Raw genomic sequence first — 23,077 nt, forward strand, 5'->3', positions numbered from 1 at the left:
CTACTCTTCCAGCTAGTTATTTTTTTTGTTTGTTTGTTTGTTTGTTTTTGGGCCGCACCCGGTAACGCTCAGGGGTTACTCCTGGCTATATGCTCAGAAGTTGCTCCTGGCTTGGGGGACCATATGGGACACCGGGGGATCGAACCTCGGTCCGTCCAAGGCTAGCGCAGGCAAGGCAGGCACCTTACCTTTAGCGACACCGCCCGGCCCTCTTCCACCTAGTTATAATGTTCACAGTTTACATCCCAAGGCAAGCTAGTGCAGGCTTTGAGATCTGAGCTCTGGGATATTTTTGTGGTAAGAGTACCATGGCTTTTTCTTACTGGCTCCACCTGCTGCAACTGCTTCCCTGTGAGCTGTTTTTGAAGGTGACTCCTAGACTCCTTTAAAATTAGAAGGCTTTTGGGCTAAATAGAAGCATTTGTGACAACACCAGCAAGCCATGTGAACTTTGGCCTCATATTCTCTTTACTACCAGATGTCTGCTCTGCTTGTTATCATTTTTAATGAGCATTTTTTTCTTTTTTGAGATAGCCCTTCTGCTGCCATTGCTTCTGGATTTAGACTGCAAATAGAAGCCTTACTTTCCAGTTTCTAGAACATTTGTCCCTTTTGAACCATGCTAGAGACTAGTCAAAGCTAATTACAGCCCCCTCTCACAGATGGGAAAAAACAGGCAGAGATGAAGTCAGTCTCTTCTCAAGATCAAAACTGAGTTATTTAAGGGCAGACTTCTTCCTTTTGGAAATGACTGTTCATGATACCACAATCAACAGAGTTATTGGAAAGTAGAAGAGAAAGAAACTCCCCAGCTAGTAAGGAACTTAGTATATAGTGTTAAGTTCAGTTTTTGATGTTCTGGATTCACAGAGGTAAAGGTCAGGCCCTGCCCATGAGCTATCGACAGTCTAGTTCGTGGAGACTCAAATTGCCAGATACTGTTGGTGCAGCAGCTCTAATCCTGAGGGAAAAAACGAAGGGTAAACGGAGATTTCCCATGATACCTCCTCTCTCTGTGCTTAGGAGGAAAAAGCTGCTTGCTAGAGGAAAAGATGAGTTCCATTCATGCTGAGGCTTGGACACTGGAGAATTCTGATGCCAGGAGATGCAGATCTTTCTTATGCAAACAAGCTAGAGAGCCTTCATGGTCCCCTATATAGTTGGTGTATGAGTATGAGTGAATGCTAATTATGAAAATGAGTTATCTTGAATAAAAATCTTTCTAAATTTTTATTGTGGTCAGATACACAAAGTAAGATTGACCATCTTAAATACTTTTTTGTTGTTGTTTGCTTTTGGGACCATACCTGGCAGTGCTCCATGGCATACTCCTAGCTCTGGGTTCAGAGGTTTCTCCTGGCAGTGTTTGAAAGCCCATATGTGGTGCTAGGAATTGAATCTGGGTTGACCTTGTGAGAATTAAGTGCTCTACCCATTGTACTATCTGGCCCCAAACATTTTTTTTTATTTGAAAACATGATTTACAAAGTTAACTGATAATTGAGTTTTAAACATAGTATATTTCAGCATGTATCCCACTACGGTTGTCAGCTTCTCTCCACCAATGTTCCCATATGCCCTTGAGAGGTACATTTTAAACTTCGGTGGTGGTACGTACCCATATGGTTCCCTGAGCACAGTGCTATTAATAAGTGCTGAACACTACTAGGTGTGGGCCACCTCCCCCACCAAAAAAATAGTTTTGTGGTAGTACTATGAGCTTCATGTTTTCAGTGTTTAGTCTGTGCTTTGGATATGTAGCTCTACTATTTTCTCAACATTCCTAAAGTATATAGTATAGTGGGCTTAAATACCTTAACAGTGTTTTATAGCCATCCATCTTCATAACTGTTTTTTTTTTTTTTTTTGCTTTGTTTTGGGGCCACACCTGGTGATGCTAAGGGGCTACTCCTGGCTATGCACTCAGAAATCACTCCTGGCTTGGGGGACAGTATGGGATGCCCGGAATTGAACCAAGGTCCATCCTAGTCAGCCACGTGCAAGGCAAAAGTCCTACCTCTGCTATCATTCCAGCCCCCTTCATAACCCTTAATCTTAAAAAAAAAAAAAAACAAACTCCATGCTGGTCAAATGTTAATTTGCCTCCTCTTCCTCCTCCTCCTCCTCCTCTCCTTATACTGATAAACCACCATTCAACATTCTATCTCTGTCTCCACTTTGTCATAGGACCTTCTTCTTCTTCTTCTTCTTCTTCTTCTTCTTCTTCTTCTTCTTCTTCTTCTTCTTCTTCTTCTTCTTCTTCTTCTTCTTCTTCTTCTTCTTCTTCTTCTCCTTCTCCTTCTCCTTCTCCTTCTCCTTCTCCTTCTCCTTCTCCTTCTCCTTCTCCTTCTTCTTCTTCTTCTTCTTCTTCTTCTTCTTCTTCTTCTTCTTCTTCTTCTTCTTCTTCTTCTTCTTCTTCTTCTTCTTCTTCTTCTTCTTTTGTTTTTATTTAAATTAGGGGAAGGGGAACTAACACACCAAAGGAATGAGGAAGTGAAATAGTTTTGGTTTTTAATTAGGTTCCTGTCTATATGATTCTATAGGGGAAATGATTACCTAGTCTTAATATGTTCTGAATTGTTTTTCACTTGATCTAAAGTTATAAATCAGGGTCTATTTTATTTTTAATTCTATGTTGTCACAGTGATTTAACAATAATAAAAAATTAGTAATTCTTTATCTGGACTGATAGCACAGCTGGCAAGCGCATTTACCTTGCACATTGCTGACCTAGTTTTGATCCCCAGCATCCCATATGGTCCCCAAGTTTGCCAGGAATAACCCCCTAGTGCTACCACATATGGCCCCCCAAAAATAAAAATTCTGTATTCAGAAAAGATTCTTTTTCTTTTTTCTTTTGTTTATGGGGCCACACCTGGCTGTGCTCAGGGTTTATGCCTGGCTCTTCATTCAAAAGCCACTCTTGGCAGGCTCTGGGGACCATATGGGATGCTAGGAATTGAATCCCAGTTGCTGCATGCCAGACAGATGCCCTCCTGGCTGTGCTATTGCTCCAGCTCACAGAACAGATTCTTCCTAAACATTATTAGGGCTGCAGTATGACCCACTGTGGCTGGGCTCTCCCATTCTGGTTGGTCATGGGGGATTTGCTCTCCATCATTTCTGAAGCCCAGTTTTACCCGTAACCATTTTATTGACCACCTTCCACTCATCTTGTTTCTTTGCTGAACTTCATTTCAAACTTCCAGTCTGTTCTGCACTTGATCTGGGTCTGAGACCTTATAGTAGAGTGGTTCTTTGACTCAGGTAGCTATATGTAAGCAGTAAAGAGTAACCATCTGATTGTTTTCCTTTATATATTTATTTTTGCCACATCCCGTTACGCCCTGAGCTTAGTCCTTTTTTTTTTTCCTCCCAAATACATTTATTTTATATAACCATCACAAGGGTTGAACAGACTTAATTTAAAATGAACAAAAACAATGGAGCTGAAAGACACCCTTGTAATAATAATTTTCAGACACAAAAGAGAAAAGAGCTGGAAGTTCCAGCTCACCTCAGGAAGCTCACCACAAAGAGTGATGAGTTTAGTTAGGGAAATAACTACATTTTGAACTGTCCTAATAATGAGAATGTATGAGGAAAATGGAGAGCCTGTCTAGAGTACAGGCGGGGGTCGGGTGGGGAGGAAGGAGACTTGGGACATTGGTGGTGGGAATGTTGCACTGGTGATGGGTGGTGTTCTTTACATGACTGAAACCCAAACACAATTATGTATGTAATTAAGGTGTTTAAATAAATTAAAAAAAAAAAAAACAATGGAGCTGGAGAGATAGCACAGCAGTAGAGCATTTGCCTTGCACACATCCCACTCAGGACAGATGGTAGTTCAATTACCACATCCCATAAGGTCCCCCATGCCTGCCAGGAGCAATTTCTGAACACAGAGCCAGTAGTAACCCCTGAGTGCTGTCGGTGTGACCCAAAAACAAACAATAAAGTAAAATGAACAAAAACAAAACAAAAATGATACAAGTATAGACATAGAGTCCTGTACAGAGTGACAAGAGACAAAGGAATAGCTGAAGGAATAATAAAGATGAAGACAGAGGAGGAGCAGGGCAGAGATGGTCCTTCTGTTAGGGCTCTTGACTGGACACCTGCTTCAAGTAGGTTTCCTGCAGGTACTTCTTACAGGCTGGAGGGTTTTTCCAGAGCTCTGCAGCATTCGTGGTCAAAGGGCTGTTAGTGTTGAGTTCTCCTAGCAGACTCTAGATGGACAGCAAGATGGTCCTGACATCAAAGAGAGCAGACCACTTGTCTTTCAGGATGTCCGGGCAGATGTTCCCACGGGTGTCCACACTGGGGTGAAAGCAGGGTATGAGGATCTGTGGGTGCGTTGTAAGGGTAGCTGCTGGTGACCTCCAGGGAAAGTTTATACCTCAGGTCCTCATAGACTGTGCCAGAGGCTCCATGGATGGTCCCTACCCACTTCCCACTTAGAAAGGTTGTCTGACTCAGAAAAGGCAGAAGTCCTTTTGTCACCAGACACCATGAGGACCATCAATTTCTGCTGTAGTCTCTTTCTCAGGGGGCCCCAGGTAGCTCCCCCAATGGGCGTGGCTTCTTTACAGGGTAGCAGCGACACTGGTGGCAACGGGGTTGCTGTTTTGGGAGACCATCCCGGTGACAATGTGCAGAGAGAAGAACATAGTGAACAGAACTGCCCCTTAGCTTATTCTTAAGCTCTACACTCAGAGATCATTCCTGACTTAGTTTGGGGAATCTCTAGGGGGTGCCAGGGATTGAACCCAAGTCAGGTACATTCAAAGCAACCACCCTACGTACTGTACTCTCTCTCTGGCCCAAGCCAGTGATTTCATTAAAACAGATTAAGTGCTTTTATGTGTACATCTTCCCAATTCATACTGGCCTGTCCCCACAGGAATCAGGAGTTTAGCAAACACTTGCTGCTGACCTGTCAGGTACCAGGCCTATCCCAGGCTGTTTAAATTCCGGGTTGAGTCATTCAAAGTTTCTGTCTTAAGGAACTTTGAATTCAGTGAAGTGAGACAGATAAACAAATAGATTCAATAGCCTTTTACAAATGCAGTTATAGAAAAGGACTTATGGTATTGGGGGAACTTATCTGGTTAGATATGCATTCAGCAGATACACCCAAGGAGAGCAGAAAAGGTTTCAAATAATTAAAAATGATTTTTTCCTCTTGTTTTAAAATGTTTTATTGACTATTGATTACAACTGTACAGATTTCAGCTCTAGATAACATTATAGTTTGTCTTTTTTTTTTTTTTTTTTTTTTGGTTTTTCGGGCCACACTCGTTTGATGCTCAGGGGTTACTCCTGGCTAAGCACTCAAAAATTGCCCCTGGCTTTGGGGGACCATATGGGATGCTGGGGGATCGAACCTCGGTCCTTCCTTGGCTAGCGCTTGCAAGGCAGACACCTTACCTCTAGCACCACCTCACCGGCCCTTGTCATTTATGTTTTTTCCTTGGGACCTCTGATACTTCACAGAGAGATGCTCAGGGAACCGCTTGGTCAGGTATCAAATTGGGACTGACCATGTACAAGATAAGCACCTTAAATTAGTCCTGTACTGTCTGTGGCCCTTCACATTTATGGTTGCCTACCACATTCCACCATCTACAGTTCCTTCCTAATCTAGTCTTATAAATTTTCTTTTTAATTTTTATTGGTTTTTATTTTGGGGGGTGGTCAACACCAGTGACACGCAAGGGTTCTCTTGGTTCTGTTCTTGGGGGACCATATGGAATGTTGGGGATCAAACCAGGGTCACGGGCAAGGCAAACACCCACCTGCTGTACTGTTGCTGCAGCCCCTGCTCTTGTAAATTTCTATTTATAATCCTTATAAACACCACCTAATTTTGTTTTGTCTTCTTATTTAAGGCACCATGGTTTAAAATTAAATACTGTTAATAACAGAGTTTTATGAGTGATTCACTACACCTTCCCCAAGATTGTCCATTTTTCTCTACCATTGCCCCAGTGCCCTCATCTTTTCCTCCCCCACCTTCCCCAGCAATAGCTTCCTACTGGAAGACCAGTTCTTAGATTCTGTTGCCTTTGGGTATTTGTTATTCCCTTACTGTATATATCTGTACCTGAATATGAGATCATTTGGTGTCTTATCCTCTCCTTCTGATTAACTTCACTGGGCATGATACTCTCCAAATCCATCCGTGTAGTAGCAAATTTCATCTTTTTTATGGCCGAGTAGTATTCCAATGTGGATCCATACCATAACCTCTCTTTCCAATCATCTATTTTGAAACACTCACATTGTTTCCATATTTTGGCTATTGTGAGCAGAAGCACCATGTAGCTTTTTTTTTTTTTTTTTTTTTTTTTTTTTAGTTTTTGGGTCACACCCTGCGGTGCTCAGGGGTTACTCCTGGCTGTCTGCTCAGAAATAGGTCCTGGCAGACACAGGGGACCATATGGGACACCGGGATTCGAACCAACCACCTTTGGTCCTGGATCGGCTGCTTGCAAGGCAAACACCGCTGTGCTATCTCTCCGGGCCCCCATGTAGCTTTTTTTAAAGGTAAAGTTTAAATTCTTTAGCTACCCCTACTCTAATCTCTACCAAGAATGTGTGTTCCCTATGTTCTGATTCTCTTAAACCTGGTATCTTCTTTACCTTTACTAAAATAAACAAACAAAAGCACCCCACAACAAACCAGGCACATCCTCTAGTAGTCAAGTCTAGTGTCATCACTTCTATGTTGTCTTGCTTGAATGCCTGCTCTTACTCACAAATGTCTGCCCCACTCTGATCTAGCCTCATCCATTCAGTGCAGAAATATGTCTGTTCCTGCTGTGTTGTGCTCAAGCAGGTGTCATTCTTTGGTCCATAGGTTGTTGTTGTCCTGAGGGAATGATGACTATCTAGGAGAATTATCTGCTGCTGCTGCTGCATCTAAAACAGCAACACTTATAGGGCCCATTGCTGATTGACTGGTAGCCCTGGACATATTCTTTAACTTCCTCACACCTTCTGGCATTTATCAAGTGAGGAAATGGATTCCAATGACCAGTTTCTAGGTCTTATTAATAATAACGTAGCAATGCTCAGAGTTCACTGAGGTTTTAGAGTATCCAGCTCCCTGCCAAGTGATTTGATCCTAAACCTGACCTCAGCCCCCAGAGAGAGTATGGTTACTGTCCTCTTTTTACCAGTTTGGAAACCGAGAGTTAAAGATCATAATAAGAGAAACATCTGGAATTTGACATGCTGACTTTGCCTTTCTTAGCCACACAAAGGCATACATGTCCCAATTATTTACTTACACACACAGTTTGATTACTGTTTTGGGTGACTTACAGGCTTTAACCCTAGACCTGTCCGTGAACCAACCATTCCTGTTCTACAGCTTTAAGGACTCAAAGTTGGAGTCTAGAAGAATTGTGAACAGAAGCTGGTCAATACCAGGGCAGCTATTTGGGGTTGTGCGTAAGGACTCAGGGTTCTCTAAGAATGCTAGTGTGAATCTCTGACTTATGCTCATTGAAGACCCTCATTATTGTCTTTTCTTGTACTGAGACAATACAAAATTCTGTGTAGAGTAATCCCCTTTAGAACAAGTCATAGGCCAAATTCAGGATTTCAGACATGAATGAAAGTCACCTCTAGTTCATCTCCCTGACAGACCCCCAGTAGCAGACTTTATTAGGCTTGTAGATGGCAGGTACCCTCATCTTTCTACATAAAATTTTGTTAGTGGAGAAGGAGGTGTGTGGAAATTAAAAAAGAATTATAATCCTGGGCCAGAGATAGCATGGAGGTAAGGCGTTTGTTTGCCTTGCATGCAGAAGGTCATTGGTTCAAATCCCAGCATTTCATATGGTCCCCTGAGCCTGCCAGGAGCGATTTCTGAGTGTGGAGCCAGGATAACCCCTGCTGCTGGGTGTGACCCAAAACCAAAACAAACAAACAAAAGAATTATAATCCTACTTTAAGAAATATCTGTTAGGGCCTGGAGAGATAGCACAGTGGCTATCCTTGCCTTGCAAGCAGCAGATCCAGGACCAAAGGTGGTTGGTTCAAATCCCGGTGTCCCATATGGTCCCCCATGCCTGCCAGGAGCTATTTCTGAGCAGACAGCCAGGAGTAACCCCTGAGCAACGCTGGGTGTGGCCCAAAAACCAAAAAAAAAAAAAAAAAATATATATATATATATATATATATATACATATATATCTGTTAGTAGACTAGGATAAATGAAATAAAATTATTAACTAAAATTAATAATATCATTATGTTCAGTAGTTTCCTTGAAGACATATAGAAAAAAATTCCAAAAAGTCTTGGCCCTATTTTAAGATAGTAGCCAGAGAGATAGTGCAGTAGGTAGGACACTTGTCTTGCACACCTACCTGGACTTGATTTCTGGTACCCTGTATGGTCCTCCAAGCCAGCTGCTAGTGATCCCGGAGTACAGAGTCAGGAGTAAGTTCTGAGCACTGTAGGGTATGCCCCCAGTCCCCCAAATATTTTACACACACACACACACACACACACACACACACACACACACACACACGATAGTTCTGATGTCTTTAAACCAATGTGTAGGGGCAACTATGTCTCCCCCCCTCCCCTTCACTGTCAAGGACAGCCATCAAGTGGGGATCCAGGATCCCAGATGTTTGGGGTGAACCTTGATTAATGAGGCTTTTTTGAGATTCATGACTGGAGTCAAGAGTCAGATCCTCAGGGGCTCATCCAGCCTCTCGCAGTTCAGAGCAGGCCAAACGGGGGCCCTTGGCAGTGGCTGCTGCAGCATTCCTTCCATGGGCGGTGGTGTGTTGGTGTTTCTTCAAGACACATGTTCTCAATTCCCCTCCACCCCCCACCCATGCTTTTTAGTTAGTTGAACTTGCTTAGAGTCCAAATGGCAAAGACAAAGCCTGACTTTGCTGTGGCAGCTCTGTGTCAACAGCTGCTTCTCCTCTCTGCTGGGGTCTCCGAAGCTGGCTAACAGGGCCAGGGCTGTTGGAGAGCTCTGCTGTGCTGAGCAGATTCGTAGGTGTGCAGAACCCTCCTTGTCTTGTCATTAGGATCTGGCTCCCTGATGCTGACAGCAGCTTGCTGCAGACCCTGGCATTTCTCCTAGTAGGACCTGAAGAGCCGCTTAAGTGCTCATCTCTTTTCTATCACAGGCTTCAGTTGCTAGAAACCTTTCAACTCTGTATGCAATTGTTGCTTCCTTATTAAAATGCAAACTGATTTTAATGGCTGAAATGTTCACTTAGGTTTTTGTTTTTGTTTCGTAGGTGAATCTACACCTGGCTGACTTCAGAATTCTTAGTGCTGGGTTTTTAATTTTTTTTAAAAGTAACCTGGACGGATAAAAGATGTGCCATGGCAGGATAGCACCAAAGAGCACCTCAACGTTTGCCGTATCCTGTGTGGGATATGGATCATTCTTCCCACTGGTGATCCTCAGTACCCTCCTCGGAGTGGGACATGCCTCAGGTGAGTCCTGGCTTCCACCTGTGTGTGTGTGCCAAGGAAGAATACCATCCCAGACCGAACTGGGACTGTCCCACTAGACCGGCGGCAGTTCCCAGGAGAGCAGAGGGTGGTGGATCTTTCCCATAAACTTAAGACTTCTGTGGATCCTTGGTATAGCCACAAATGGGTGGGACCCCTCAGCGTGGGCATTGTGGTTAGATGAGGTTTCAAAGGAAAATGAAAGAGAACAACAAGCAAGAAAATAAAGTAGAAGTGATAGAGAATGAAAATGTCCATATCACTCTTGAGATCGTGATGTCGACGTCTCTCTAGAGTAGAAATTGACTGTGTGCATCCGAAACTAGTTCCTACTTAATGTCTGATTTGTATCGACTGCTAGCTCAGACTGGTTTTTATAATTTTTAATGTTTGTTAAAAAATTAAGTACAAAACATATTTTAATATCAAAATAATATTTATTGGAGTATAGCAAAGTTGGTTATGCACAGATATCTGTGTCTGTGTTGGCTTTTGTGTTATAATGGTAGAGTCAAGTGGTTGTAATAAATAATGTGTGGCCTCCAAACCTAAGATATTCATATCTGAAATACTTGATCCTCTATAGACAGGTTTTTCTCCCTGACCCTTACTAAGTGGACTTAGTAAATCTGTACCTGAATGGAATTACTTGTCATCTCAAGGAGAAAGGACTGGTTAGAGCTACAATTTCAGAGGCCGTGCACCTTCCTCGATGGTGCCTTGAAGCCACTAGCTATAAGGCCAGGACTTAGCCCTAGTGCCTTGTGATCTGCCACAACCAGCTTCTAGTACTCCAGTCAGGGAACTATCCCAGCATATTATCTGACAAAATTGGTGGCACAACAGTGCCTTAAGGTTCTAGAAATCAAGTGCTTTAGTTTCATTAAGCCATGCTACCTACCCTCACTCTCCTTTTAAGAGATGCACCCCTTCCTGCTACCATTCTCTACTCCATTTCCAGCTACCTATGCCATTCCAACTTTCCATCCACTGTCTGTAGTCAATTAACAGGGACTGATGGTTCCAGACCAGCTGGATAGAGGCATCATTATTATTATTATTCTCCAAGGTGGAAAATGTATGACTGTAGTGTAGGCTCAGTTCAGGATGGGAACATTGGCTTGGTTTTTTTTTTCCCCTTTCCCTCCCCTGTGTGCAGAAAATTCTTCCTCCTCTGCCATACCCAATTTCCCAGTGCTATTCTGGTTCCTTTGTATGTGAATGTGTATGAGTAACGGGTAGGGAAAAGGATTTCACCATTGCTTATATCTAATGTAACTAGTTGCTGACTTTGTTTTTCCCACCCAGCTATGGTTTATGTAAAGGAGACAGCACTCTTTGGCTTAAAACCCAGAGCATCCCTGTCTGGCTATGCTTGCCATGAAATATTCTGAGCTTGAAGAAAGATAGTGCAGCTTCCTGCACTATACCTTTTTTCCTCCTACATTTTTCTTTTTTTCTTTTATTTTTTGGGCCACACTAGGCGGTACTCAGGGCTTACTCTTGACTCTGCAATTAGGGATCAGGTTGGCAGTGTGCAACGCACACCTACCACTGCATTTTTCCTTATACTTTTTTTTTTAAGTAAAATAACTTTTTGAGGGAGGATATTTATTCAAAGGGGGAACATGTAATAAAGAGAAAGGGAAAAGGAGGAAGAGATCAAGAGATTAGAGAGAAGGAACCGGAAAGATAGTATAGCACACAGGGCATTCACCTTGCATTTGGTCAGCCTGAGTTCTATCCCCAGCATTCCATATAGTCCCCCAAGCCCACCAGGAGTGATTGCTGAGTGTGAAGACATGAGTAACTCATAAGTGTCACTGGGTTTGGCTGAAAACAAGCAAAATAATAAAAGTAAACAGTTTGCCCTTAAAGGAAGTCACAGGCAACTTCAGGGTTCAGTGCTCTACATAGTAAAGGATCCTGTCCCCCCAGAATTGGGGTACATGTACATAATTCCAAATGGAGTGCCTTCTTTCTGCATGTGTCTCCTCCCATTACTGTCCCAGGATACTTACTCAAGAAACATTTACAGGGGCTGGAGAGATAGCATGGAGGTAGAGACGTTTGCCTTTCATGCAGGAGGTCATCGGTTCAAATCCCAGCGTCCCATATGGTCCCCCGTGCCTGCCAGGAGCAATTTCTGAGCCTGGAGCCAGGAATAACCCCTGAGCACTGCTGGGTGTGACCCAAAAACCACAAAAAAAAAAAAAAAAAAAAAAAAAAGAAGCATTTACAAATGAAGAGCTTGTAAGATACACAGCATTATTTTGTTTTTGTTTTTGTTTTGTATGGTTAATTGGTTTTGGACCACAACTTCTGGTGCTCAGGGCTTAGTTCTGACTCTGTGCTTAGAAATCATTCCTGGCAGTGCTCAAGTGTCCATATGGGCTCTACTAAGTCCTGACAATGCTTGTGTGTCCATGCATATTCATGACTGGAGGCCCCAATGGATGTAGTAAATAGGCATCTGCTGAGGGCACTTCATCTCTATTATCTTTGGGCATAAGTAACACAGTCACCTCTTGTCTTGGACACAGTCATTCAAGTTTAGAAGAAAACCAGGTCTACAGATAAGAAGAGACATTTAAGATCATGTTTAAGGTTCAGTTTTCTTTTGGAGTTTTGGATTTTTTTCTTTTAACCTGCAGATCAGAATTTACAATTGTAAGGGAGAATGTGTTAGAGAGACATTGGGCCAGCTCACCCCCCCCCCACTCCCTCCTTTGTCATTCCTTCAGTAGTAGAGCTGGAAAGGGTCATTAAATATTTTCTTTTTAGGAGTGGCTAAAAGAAGCATCTCCTATTCTTCACGCCAGGTCACAACTTGCAGTGGGGAGATCAGAGTTAAAACTATGTTTATACCACCCAACTTGCATTTCTCTTCTCCAGAGGAATTAGGATTCCAGCTGTGTAGTAGCCTCTCCCATATCTTACAGCCCCTTTCTTCCCTATCCCTGTGATCTTAGACACACTTGCTACATGATCTTAGGCAGATTAACTTGACCTCCTGTGTCTCCTGTAAAACAGAAGTAAGATCCTTAAGTATTGTATAGAGTAATAAAAATGATTGGTAGGCACTTGTCATATAAAATGTATGTTATAATGCCTAAATAATAACAACAGAGTTGGTATGTGACCTACCTTTGAGTCATGTTGGGTAGGAGACTTTATGTGGATGATATACTTTGCATCCTTGAAAAACAAAACTGAGATGACTCGAAGGCCTGGAGCTGGTGTTTTGCCTGCTGGAGCATTAGCATCACCCCATGTCCCCCTGCCCCAAACATCACCAGAAGTAGCACTGCTGTGTAGTTCAGTAAATTAGAATCAAAAACTGGGACAGAGGATGGGGAAACAAATGGGATTGGGGGATAGGAGGACATTGTGGCTGGAAGTGGACACTGGGGAAGGGATTGGTGTTGAAACATTGTATGCCCCAAACCCTATCATGAATAACTCTGTGATTTCATGGGGGCTAAAGTGGGGGAGGTATTATTTGGGCCATACCAGGAGTTATACTGGCAGTGCTCAGTGAGCCATGTGGGATGCCGAGGATTGAACCTGGGTGTGCTGTGTGTAAGGCAAGTGCCCTACCTGTGCAATATAGCTCCAGCTCAAGTATGTTTTGATAAGCCTGTGAATTTTTGTGTAACGACAAAACTTAGATTACTAAAGTTATGGTGTTTTTAGATTTGATCTGATCATTAAAATTTAGTATGTGTTGAAAAAAAAATTGGGGCAGGGTAATAACGCAGAGGACTAATGTTCAGACTTTTCATTCCGGATACCCCATTTGCTCCCTGGCCTTTTGTGGTATCCTGAGCCTCAGAAGTGATTCCTAAGCACCAACCCAAGAATAACTCCTAAACACTGTTGGCTGTAGCCCAACCCCCCAAAAACAAAAACAAGCAAAAAATAAAGATAATCACTTTTGGGGTTTGGGAATAAGGGGTTGGGAAGAGGTTTAAACTTCACTATTTGAGGGAAGGCTGGTTTCTTCAGCAGTCCCTTTTGCCTTCTAGAAAGCTTGTAGTTTGATAATTACAGAGTTCGATGGTCTCAACCTAACTGGCTTGCTGACTCATATACAAAGCTTTTGAATATGTCTATTGAAGAAACTGATGCATTTTTACTTTTATATTCTCCTTAAAATTTTGCCATGGCACTTTACACCATGCTAGCAAATATCCCACTAGAACGAAAAGCAACTTTAAAGGAGAAAGGAAAGCAGCCCTGTGCTGTTTGTGTGTGTCCAATAAGTCAGCAGACCAGATTGTTAAATTTTGGAGGTAGAAAATGTTGAGAAACCAGGCAGGAGAATATGGATCTGGCCTAAACATGACTACTACAAGAGATCCTGGCAGGTGGTCATGGGCTATTTTACCAGTTTTAAAGGGACTGGGACGGGGCCGGGCAGTGGCGCTAAAGGTAAGGTGCCTGCCTCACCTGCGCTAGCCTTGGACGGACCGCGGTTCGATCCCCCGGTGTCCCATATGGTCCCCCAAGCCAGGGGCAACTTCTGAGCGCATAGCCAGGTACTCAGCTAGGAGGAGAGAGGATAGGCAGGAAAATGCATAGAGAGCATCACTTAAAGGTCAAGCTCTGTCCCACCCCATTGATACTCTTTCCTGAGATAGGTAGTCATGTACACTGCTGCTTGTTTTATGAATGAGAAACTGAGGCAGAGAGAAACGAGATACTTTGCTCAGGGACATGTAGTAGTAAGTAGTGAAACTAGCTGGGATTGAGCCAGCATCTGGCGCAGTTCGTGGTTCATGTCTGCTGAAACTTCACTACCTGTGGTGAGTGACAGGCTTCCTGAGAGGTCTTTCTGTGTCACCCTGTTAGAATTCTCATATCCACCCTCAGAGTTATTTTGACAGATGCAGAAAGACTTCATCTGTGTTTGCTGCCCTTGGATAAAAGATTCAGGAGTCATCTCTGGGTTACCCTGGTTGTTCCTCTTCTCATCTACAATGGCTCTTAGTTGTTTAGTTCCCAGTTTAGGCACAAGGTTTGCCAAGGCAGTTCTATTCTTGGAAGGGAACAATAGGGACCGAAGCAAATTGTTTGCTAAATGAGGATGTAGTTCCCAAAACATCCGCAGAGCATCTTCCTGTCAGCTGCAAACCCTGCTGATGAAATGATGTAATCTCTCTGTGGTGTAATTACCTGTGACTATAAAAAGACTTGGGGATTGTGGTAGGAGGTTGGATCGGTCATTATAGGCTTGTCAACCATAGCATCATGAAAAGACATTGAGAAATCACCTTCTTTGGGCTAATTGTGTTATTGTTTAGAGTATCACACGCACATAGTACTCACCTTCCTCTGCAGCTTTTGAACCAAAGGAATCAGGAGTTAATCAAACCAGACACTTAAATAGGTCTTAACTGGGTTGAAGCTTTTATGAAACAGATTCTACCTGCTGAACAAAGGTACCTAACTGCCCTGCCCTAACTTTGAAGCTTCCATTTTATCTGTCCAACTTTTCTGCAAAGGGGGAGGTGGTGAGGAGGTTCCACAGGGTACACATTTAAAAATCTAAAGACTCCGGAGTCCTTAATTATTCTAGGTAGACTTGCAAGTGAGCTCTTTCCGTCACTGCTCACCACTGGGAGGTTCCAGTACACACATCACTCAATCGTGTACACCCACAGAGCCAGCCAGTCAGCTGCTTCCTCATCCCTGGAGGCTCATGATGCTACTTACACCTGCTCTGTGACCAAGTCAGGAGTGACTTTGTCCTGTGGCATGTTTATTGGGGCCCTAAAGGACAGTGACACTTAATGACAAGCTTCCAGTGGCACAGGGTGAACAAGAAAGGTCCTGATTGTTGACTTCTTTTAATCCTGTTAATTACTTGTCCGAGCTAACCAAAAACACAAAATCTGACTTCAGTAGAGGCTGAAGGCAAGCTGAATAATAACAAAGGGTTGTCCTTTGGATATTTTCATATAGCTTCCTCTTAGAATCTCTGTTTTGATTCAGTATATATTGAGGTGAATTAAATTTTTGATGTTCATGAGTTACTGATAAAGGATCAATTCTCAAATAGCATATGTTGTTAATACCACTTAGGAAGGCCAGTTACAAAGAGCAGTCCCAATGCTGGAGTAGTGCTGAGGTCCTATCACAGGAAGCTGAGATATTACTGAGGCTATCTTGTTGGCATTTCAGAGCTGGGGTGTGTCCAAACTGCTCATATGTTAGGAAATTTTGGAGTTTTTGGACCTTTACCAATTCAGGGGGTCAAAGAATTAGCTCAACAGATTGGATCACAGACTTTGCATGTAGGAGTTTGAATCCCTAGCACTGGATTTAGTCCCCTGAGCACTAAGCCATGGGTAGACTGAAAAGAAAAATTTGAGAATGCCAAAGATCTCTTCTTTATAAGAAATTATTTTTGTGTTGTTTTGTTTTGTTTGGGGACCACACCTGTTGTTGTTCAGTCCTTTTGAGGGGTTCACACCCAGTAGTGCTTGTTATTCCTGGCTCTGCGCTCAGAAGTCACCCCTGGCAGGCTCAGGGGACCATATGGGGTGCTGGGATTCGAACCACTGTCCATCCTGGATTGGCTGCATGCAAGGCAAATGTCCTACTGCTGTGCTATCTCTCCAGCCCCTGTTGCTCAGTTCTTATTCATGGTTCTATGCTCAAAAGTTCATTTCTGTTGGGCTTAGGGAGCTTTACAGGATGCCAAGGATTGGACCCGATAGGCCATGTGCAACCATCTGACCTGTTGTACTATTATTATTCCTATCCATAGCACCAGACCCAAAAAGACATTATTTCTTTGACAAGGATTACAAAGACCAAAAGATTACATTTTTAGGGTCTGGAAAGAGAGTTTAACTGGTAGGGTGTGTATTTGTACATGGCCAACCAGGGTTTGCCCTGGCACCCTTGACCTCTACCAGGAATAAGCACTGAGTATCTCTGGGAGTGACTCCCCCACCCCCAGTCACATTTTAAAATATTCCTTAGCAAAAAGAAAAAAAAAACTTGTTTCAATAAAATAAAATGTTCTTTAGCAATCTGGTAGAATAATTCAGAATAAAGCAAAACAGAATATACAAACAAGAAATCCTAGGACCAGAGAGATAGTGTAAGTAGTAGAACACATGCCTAACAAGTTTGAGGTCCTGAGTTTAATTTCCAGAGCTGCATGACCCCTGAGCACTTCTACAGCCCTAATGACCCCCAGAATATTGCTTACTATGGTCCTGGTGACCCATGAATATCCTTTGCACACTTCTAGGCTGAGTACCACTGGGGTGGCCTCTATTTAAAAATTTCTTTGAGGGGCTGGTGAAATAGAACAGTGGTTAACAGTGATGTGTGCATGTGTGCCCCCCTCCTCCCCAATCTACAAGATTCAAAGAAAAAAAGTTTTGTGATCCTCAGAGCTTACTCGGATCTTAAGGGCTGCTTGCAAAGCAAGCACCTTACCTGCTGTACTATCCTCCAGTCACTTCTTTGAATTGCTTCTTTCTTTCATTTCATATCTTCAGCACTGTAATTCTTTTGCGTCCTCCCATTCTAAGCTACTTTTTTTTTTTTTTGGTTTTGGTTTTGGTTTTTGGGCCACACCTGGCAGTGCTCAGGAGTTACTCCTGGCTGTCTGCTCAGAAATAGCTCCTGGCAGGCACGGGGGACCATATGGGATACCGGGATTCGAACCAACCACCTTAGGTCCTGGATCGGCTGCTTGCAAGGCAAACACCACTGTGCTATCTCTCCGGGCCCCTAAGCTACTTTTTAATAGTGTTTTTCCTCTTAAGCATCTTTCCTGCTTATTCATTTGCTTTTCCAGAGATAGAAATTTTCCTCTTGTTTAACTTCTTTGACTTGTTAGTTTTTCCCTGGTTACAAATCTTTTAGTACTTTTGTTTGTTTTGTTTTTGAGCCACACCTGGTGATGCTCAGGGGTTACTCCTGCTCTGTGCTCAGAAATTACTCCTGGCTTGGGGGTCTATATGGGATGCGGGGGAATCGAACCGTGGTCTGTCCTAGGCTAGCGCGCGCAAGGCACCCTTAGCACTTGTGCCACCACTCTGGCCCCGGTTTTTTTAATTTGCAAAAGTGGAGCCAGAGAAAATAGCATATATAGGGGTTAAGGTACCCATTTTGTGTATGGCAGTCCCTGATCCTACCCGTAGCACCACTTGTTCCCCAAGCATTGCTGTGTGCAGCTTTGAAGGTTTCTGAGCAATGCCGCATGTGGACCCCGGTATGAATGACCCAGGTAATCCCGATTCTGCAGCACCCAAGCAGTACCACTCCTTAGGTTCTTGGATTTAACCACCAACACTGTTGACCAAGAATTTTCTGAGCAGGGCTCTGAGCTTCCTGACTTAACACGGGAGGCTTCCCTCTTATCAAAAATAAATTTACAGTCTGGAACCAATAGCACAGTGGCAGGACATTTGCTTTGCAAATGGTCCCGTGAGCCTGCCAGGAGTGATTTCTGAGCACAGAGCCAGGAGTAAACCCTGAGTGCCGCAGGGTCTGGCTCACAATACAAAAAAAATAAATTTACAAAAGTATTTCAGATCTCTCAGACAAAAGGGACAAATGTATTTCAGCAGGTATGATCAGATGCAAATAGGGTTTTAAAAATTGTGTTGTAGTTTTTGTTAATGTGAGTAACAAGTGGCACAGTTCTTCACATGTAGCAGACTCCTTGGATGAGGAAATAGAAAAGACCAGTTTCTTTTCACAGGCTTAGTCCTGAGAGTCTGGCCTTGTTGACTCTGGCAAGTTTCTTTTAAGTGCACAAAAGTGCCAGCAGGATTTTCACATACCAGACAGCCGAGTGGGCACTAGGAACTATTTGTCAAGTTTGCTAAACACTGATCTTGCTTGGCACAGTGAGGTTTGGGGGTCCTCGGGAAAGGAGAAACATTGCTTGTTTTTGCTTCCTCACTTGGTCTCCTTTTTTTTTTTGTTTTGTTTTGTTTTGTTGTTGTTGTTGTTGTTGTTTCTTAAAGGGGGGTGGTTACTAGGGGTTTTCACTCCACTTTGGAGAAGCTCATGATCTTTTTTTTTTTTAATTAATACCTTATTTCATTTTATTTATTTATTTTGGTTTTTGGGCCATACCTGGTGATGCTCAGGGGTTACTCCTGGCTATGAGCTCAGAAATCGTGCCTGGCTTGGGGGACCATATGGGACACTGGGGAATCGAACCTAAGTCCATCCTAGGCTAGCACAGGCAAGGCAGGCACCTTACCTCTAGCGCCACCACGCTGGCCCCCAATATCTTTATTTAAATACCTTGATTACAAACATGATTGTGGTTGGGTTTCAGTCAGGTAAAGAGCTCATGATCTTTTCTCTTTCTCTCTTTGGGAAGGGGGTGAGCTTGGGCCACACCTGGATAGGCTCAAGGGTTACTCCTGCCAGGCTCTGAGGACCATATGGGATGCCAGGGGGAATTGAACCCACTGTGTTATCACTCTGAACCTGCTTATATTCTTTCTTGATATCTTTCTCACCTCCCCCTTCCTTAAAAATTTCAAATATAACCTGTTTATACTTTAAAAAAAAAAAAGGCTTTGGAGGGGGAGGGCTATCGTGGCTGTGCTCAGAGCTTACTCCTGCCTTTGCTCCCAGGGATTACTTGTCAGGGCTCAGGAGACCCAGTGGGATGCCGGGAATCAAACCCAGGTGGGCCCTACTCATTTCTAATACAGTTCCTACTGTTACTGGGAGCCTTGTTCTTATCTAAAGGAATGACTTGAGCCACTGCATCCTTCCTGATAATTTGTGTGACTGCCCAGAATTGCTGATAAGTGGTTCATGATGTGACTTAATAGACCACAAGGTTCTCACTTTATATCCTCACACAGTAGACTTCCAGTCTCCAATCTTTGATATTTCCAATATACATGTCTGTCAGCCTTAACTTTTGATTTTGTTACGTATTGGCACAAATGTCCCTTGAGGCAACAGCAGAGTACTTTTACACTTTGTTCAAAGCAGGCCAGGCATCGTTCCCAATGGCGCTGATAAGCATATTCTAGGAACGGGGCTTAGTGAGGGGTGTTTTAACTTCAAGCAGGGTTGTATAGGACTATGGTCTGTTCTGGAAGTAGGGACATGCAGGACAAATTCTTGGTCCTGTGGGCCCATTTGCTGATTTATAGTTTGCCTATAAAATTTGGTTTTGAGGCCCAGCCATATTTGATGATGCTCAGGGGCCACTCCCAGCTCAGTGCTCAGAGACTTTGCTGCGCTGGGTATGGAACCCAGGACTCTAGCATACAAGGGAGGTTCTTCGGTTCTTTGCACCATCTCCTAATTATTTCTGCTCAAAATTCAAGGAGTTGAGAATTATGTAAATAGTGTCTTTTTTACAGAGGAGACAGCTGGTAGGGTTTTTTTTTTTTTAAGGGGGTGGTGGGGGGAGGGCTGAGCAGAAGACTAAGAAAAGTTGCAGATTTGTGTTAACTTTTAGCCTGGTGAGGATCTTTAAACCCTGTGTGGGTCCTCTTAGGTGATGAGGAGGGAAGAATTACTTGTAGGGGATGAAGGTCATGTGGGAAAAATGCACATGAAAGCCATATTCTAACTCACCAAGAGAACCAGGGAAGGGCAGCTTGGGGGTTGGGTTTCTTGCTTACCTTTTCCCTCTGTCTCTGTTCCTTTAGTTAATGTTAAGAGGACTCCTTATAGAACTTGAGCGTCTTCAAACCCTTTCTCAGCTTCTCATTTCTGTGACTGGACTCCTCCCCTCTCTCTCTGCCCGTCATACTTCTCTTAATCCTCAAGATCCATTTCATAATCACCACCTCTGTGAGATATGGCCCATCTCCTGGCCATAGATTTAGTATTGACTGAAGACAGAGGCTTTGTGTGTTATTTCTTGAATGCTATTAGCCGGAGCTTCTGGTGTTAATCCTTTCTCTTGGGAGACTGTCCTCTACACAGGATTTCGATCCCTAAAACCTTGTCTTTGATGTGAAGAGATTAGGTGGCTCCTGAAGACGTTGAGGACTACAGTTTAGAAGCTGAACCTTCTGTTCTGCAGATTGTGAGAGACATAGACTTGCTCTAAGGAGAGATTGGGTTTAGTCTTTTCATAAATGGCACTAAATTGTTCAGCAAATACATGTTGCCATTAGGTGAGCGTGGAGGTCAGAAAAGATATGAACATGCAGTGCCTTTAAGAACTTTCTGGAACCAGGTATACTAGACAGGGTCTTGGTAGGAATTACCAAATGTATGTACTTGGGTTCTCGTAAGCTTACAAGAGGAGGGTAACCACAGCCACACACAGTGCTGTGCAGCAGGAGAAATGCAGAGCTGTTGGCTTGGAACTCTGGTTATTTCTGTAAGAGCTTGTGATTCCGGCTGAATGCCAAGTCTATATCAGCAACTGAAATATATTAATTGGATATGAAACATGCTACGACTGGGGAAGTCATAACTCTTTACTGGAATTCACACTGGAGAGGCTTCTGAATCAACTGGGCTGTCATGGAAGGCTCCTTGGAGGGAGAAATGTCTAAAGTAGGAGCTGGCATGCACTGGAGATTAGATAGCAGGGCCAGGTTTAGAATGAAATCTGCTTGGGGTCAGAGCAACAGTATAGCAGGTAGGGCTTAATGCTTTATATGTGGGGGACCCAGGTTCAATATCTAGCACCCCAGGTGTTATGAAGAGTGATCCCTGAGCATCACTGAATGTAGTCCAAAAACAAACAAACAAAAAGAAGTCTAGGGGCCAGAGTGATAATACAGTGGTACTGCGTTTGCCTTGTATGCATCCGACCTAGGACGAACCTAGGTTCTAACCCCAGCATCCCATATGGTCCCCCAAGCCTGCCAGGAGTGATTTTGAGCGCAGTTGTAAACCCCTGAGCACCACTGGGTGTGGCCCAAAAACCAAAAAAATTTAAAGTCTTTTTAGCCGGGCAGGCTGATTAATGTGTTGTATAATTTCCCACAGTTATCATATAAGTGAAACTGGAATAACGTACAGGATTGTGATGTTATCATCATTGTTGTTATTATGATGTGACACTTGCCTTCGAGAAGGTGTGTGTGGTCTTCATGTTGGGGGAGGCTTCGGGAAGGAAAGGGAAAGAGATACTCTCCTCTGCTCACCTTGATTCTTCCTTCCTTTGGAAAGCATCATCTCACTTCTGAAACGTAAGGATCCTAGTGTATTGCATCTGCTGAAATGGTTGGCATTCTACACTGCTGGAGAGGGTCACTAAGGACAGGCTCCCAGAATCCTCTCTCCTTGCCCTTCATCCTCTGGCTCAGCCTTGCAGAAAACTTCCAACAAAGAGTCCGTGTCTCAGACAGTGTGCCTACCACATGCTGCTGGCTCCCATGTGCATGTTAGATCTAGTCACAGATTCCTACAGGGAGGCTTTAGAGAGTGTGAATTGGAAGGTTCCTTCCTAATGGAGGGGAAGAGTTTAGACTTTATGGCATGTGAATGTAATTCAGGTCTTGGTATTGTCTTGGATCACTGGGTCACAGGAATTGTTGTGTAAGAGCTGTGATTTGATGTCTTGAGATGGACGAAAAGAATTGTGACTTCCTTCAGAGATGTGTCTCAGGTTTCTTTTAGAGTGACTTTCAGCAAAGGAACCCATACTCTTGCTGTTATTCCTTGAGCCTTATCAGCTTAGAAATTTTGTAGTGCTTCTCCTTGACATTCAGAAATTCTGCCTACAATAGTGACTGACCCTGACTTTTAAGAAATTAAGACTGTGAGGGCCAGGGAGGTAAGTACAGTGGGTGGCTAGGTTCTCACCTCGTACACTACCAATGTAGAGTCAGTCTCTGGCACCAGGTAGACCGCCGAGCACAGTCATGAGTGGTGCCTGAGCGCTGTTGGGTGTGGCCTTCAAACCAGCAAGACTGGGGTGGGATGGAAGCATGGTGAGTAATAAGATTCAGTGAGATGATATATGTCAAAGTACTGGGTAAACAACAGGAATATTTCCCTGGATAGATAACACTGCTATACTGTGCCCCCCTTTTAGCAAAAAAAAAGTCATTATCTCCTAAAATGCTCAAGAATTGGATCAGAAGACACTTCAGTTCTGAGCAGGAAATTGGCATTTAACAGCCTCTAATAAGATGAAATTAAAGTTTCCACCAGACCCCCAGATCTTGAGTCTGAAGTGCCAATTTGTGGAGTCTAAATCTTTCACACATGGGTTTGTTAATGTGAAATTGCTCCTTTCTGACAACAAAGAAGATGTGAAGTGGAAGGAAGGGGTCATCAAAAATATTTTCACCATAGATCATGGTCATGTCAGACAAATCAGGATTCTGAGACAAAGAAACCTGACATCCATGTTCCTATGAGAGGCCCCAGTTTTTGAAGGAGGGCCTGGTATAAGCTAGAGAAGCAGAAGTGGGGGGGGCGTGGGAGGGAGGAGGAAGGAGGGAGGGAAGGAGAGAGAGAGGGAGAGGGATGGAAGGAGAGAGACAGACAATCTTGTCTTCATGGATCAAGAAGTTTTATATAGAAACTGATCAGGGAAGTACATTTGTAGGAAGGGTGAATTACAGGCTGCGGTGATAAATAAAATTCAGGG

General features: G+C 43.4%; 1 protein-coding gene and 1 pseudogene across 1 annotated transcript in view; one reads left to right on the forward strand and one right to left on the reverse strand.

Annotated features, from left to right (window-relative positions):
- Positions 1-4,100: 4,100 nt before the first annotated feature.
- LOC126004092 (ubiquitin-conjugating enzyme E2 C-like) lies at positions 4,101-4,643 on the reverse strand (annotated as a pseudogene).
- A 4,645-nt stretch (positions 4,644-9,288) lies between these two features.
- SUSD6 (sushi domain containing 6) overlaps positions 9,289-23,077 on the forward strand; it is a 48,361-nt gene continuing 34,572 nt past the window's right edge. The window contains exon 1 of the mRNA XM_049770477.1: positions 9,289-9,486. Within this exon, the coding sequence (XP_049626434.1) occupies positions 9,366-9,486 (121 nt within the window). The 5' untranslated portion in view covers positions 9,289-9,365. The remainder of the gene's footprint in view (positions 9,487-23,077) is intronic.

The sequence above is a fragment of the Suncus etruscus genome, chromosome 3, assembly GCF_024139225.1.
Source record: "Suncus etruscus isolate mSunEtr1 chromosome 3, mSunEtr1.pri.cur, whole genome shotgun sequence".
NCBI lineage: Eukaryota > Metazoa > Chordata > Mammalia > Eulipotyphla > Soricidae > Suncus > Suncus etruscus.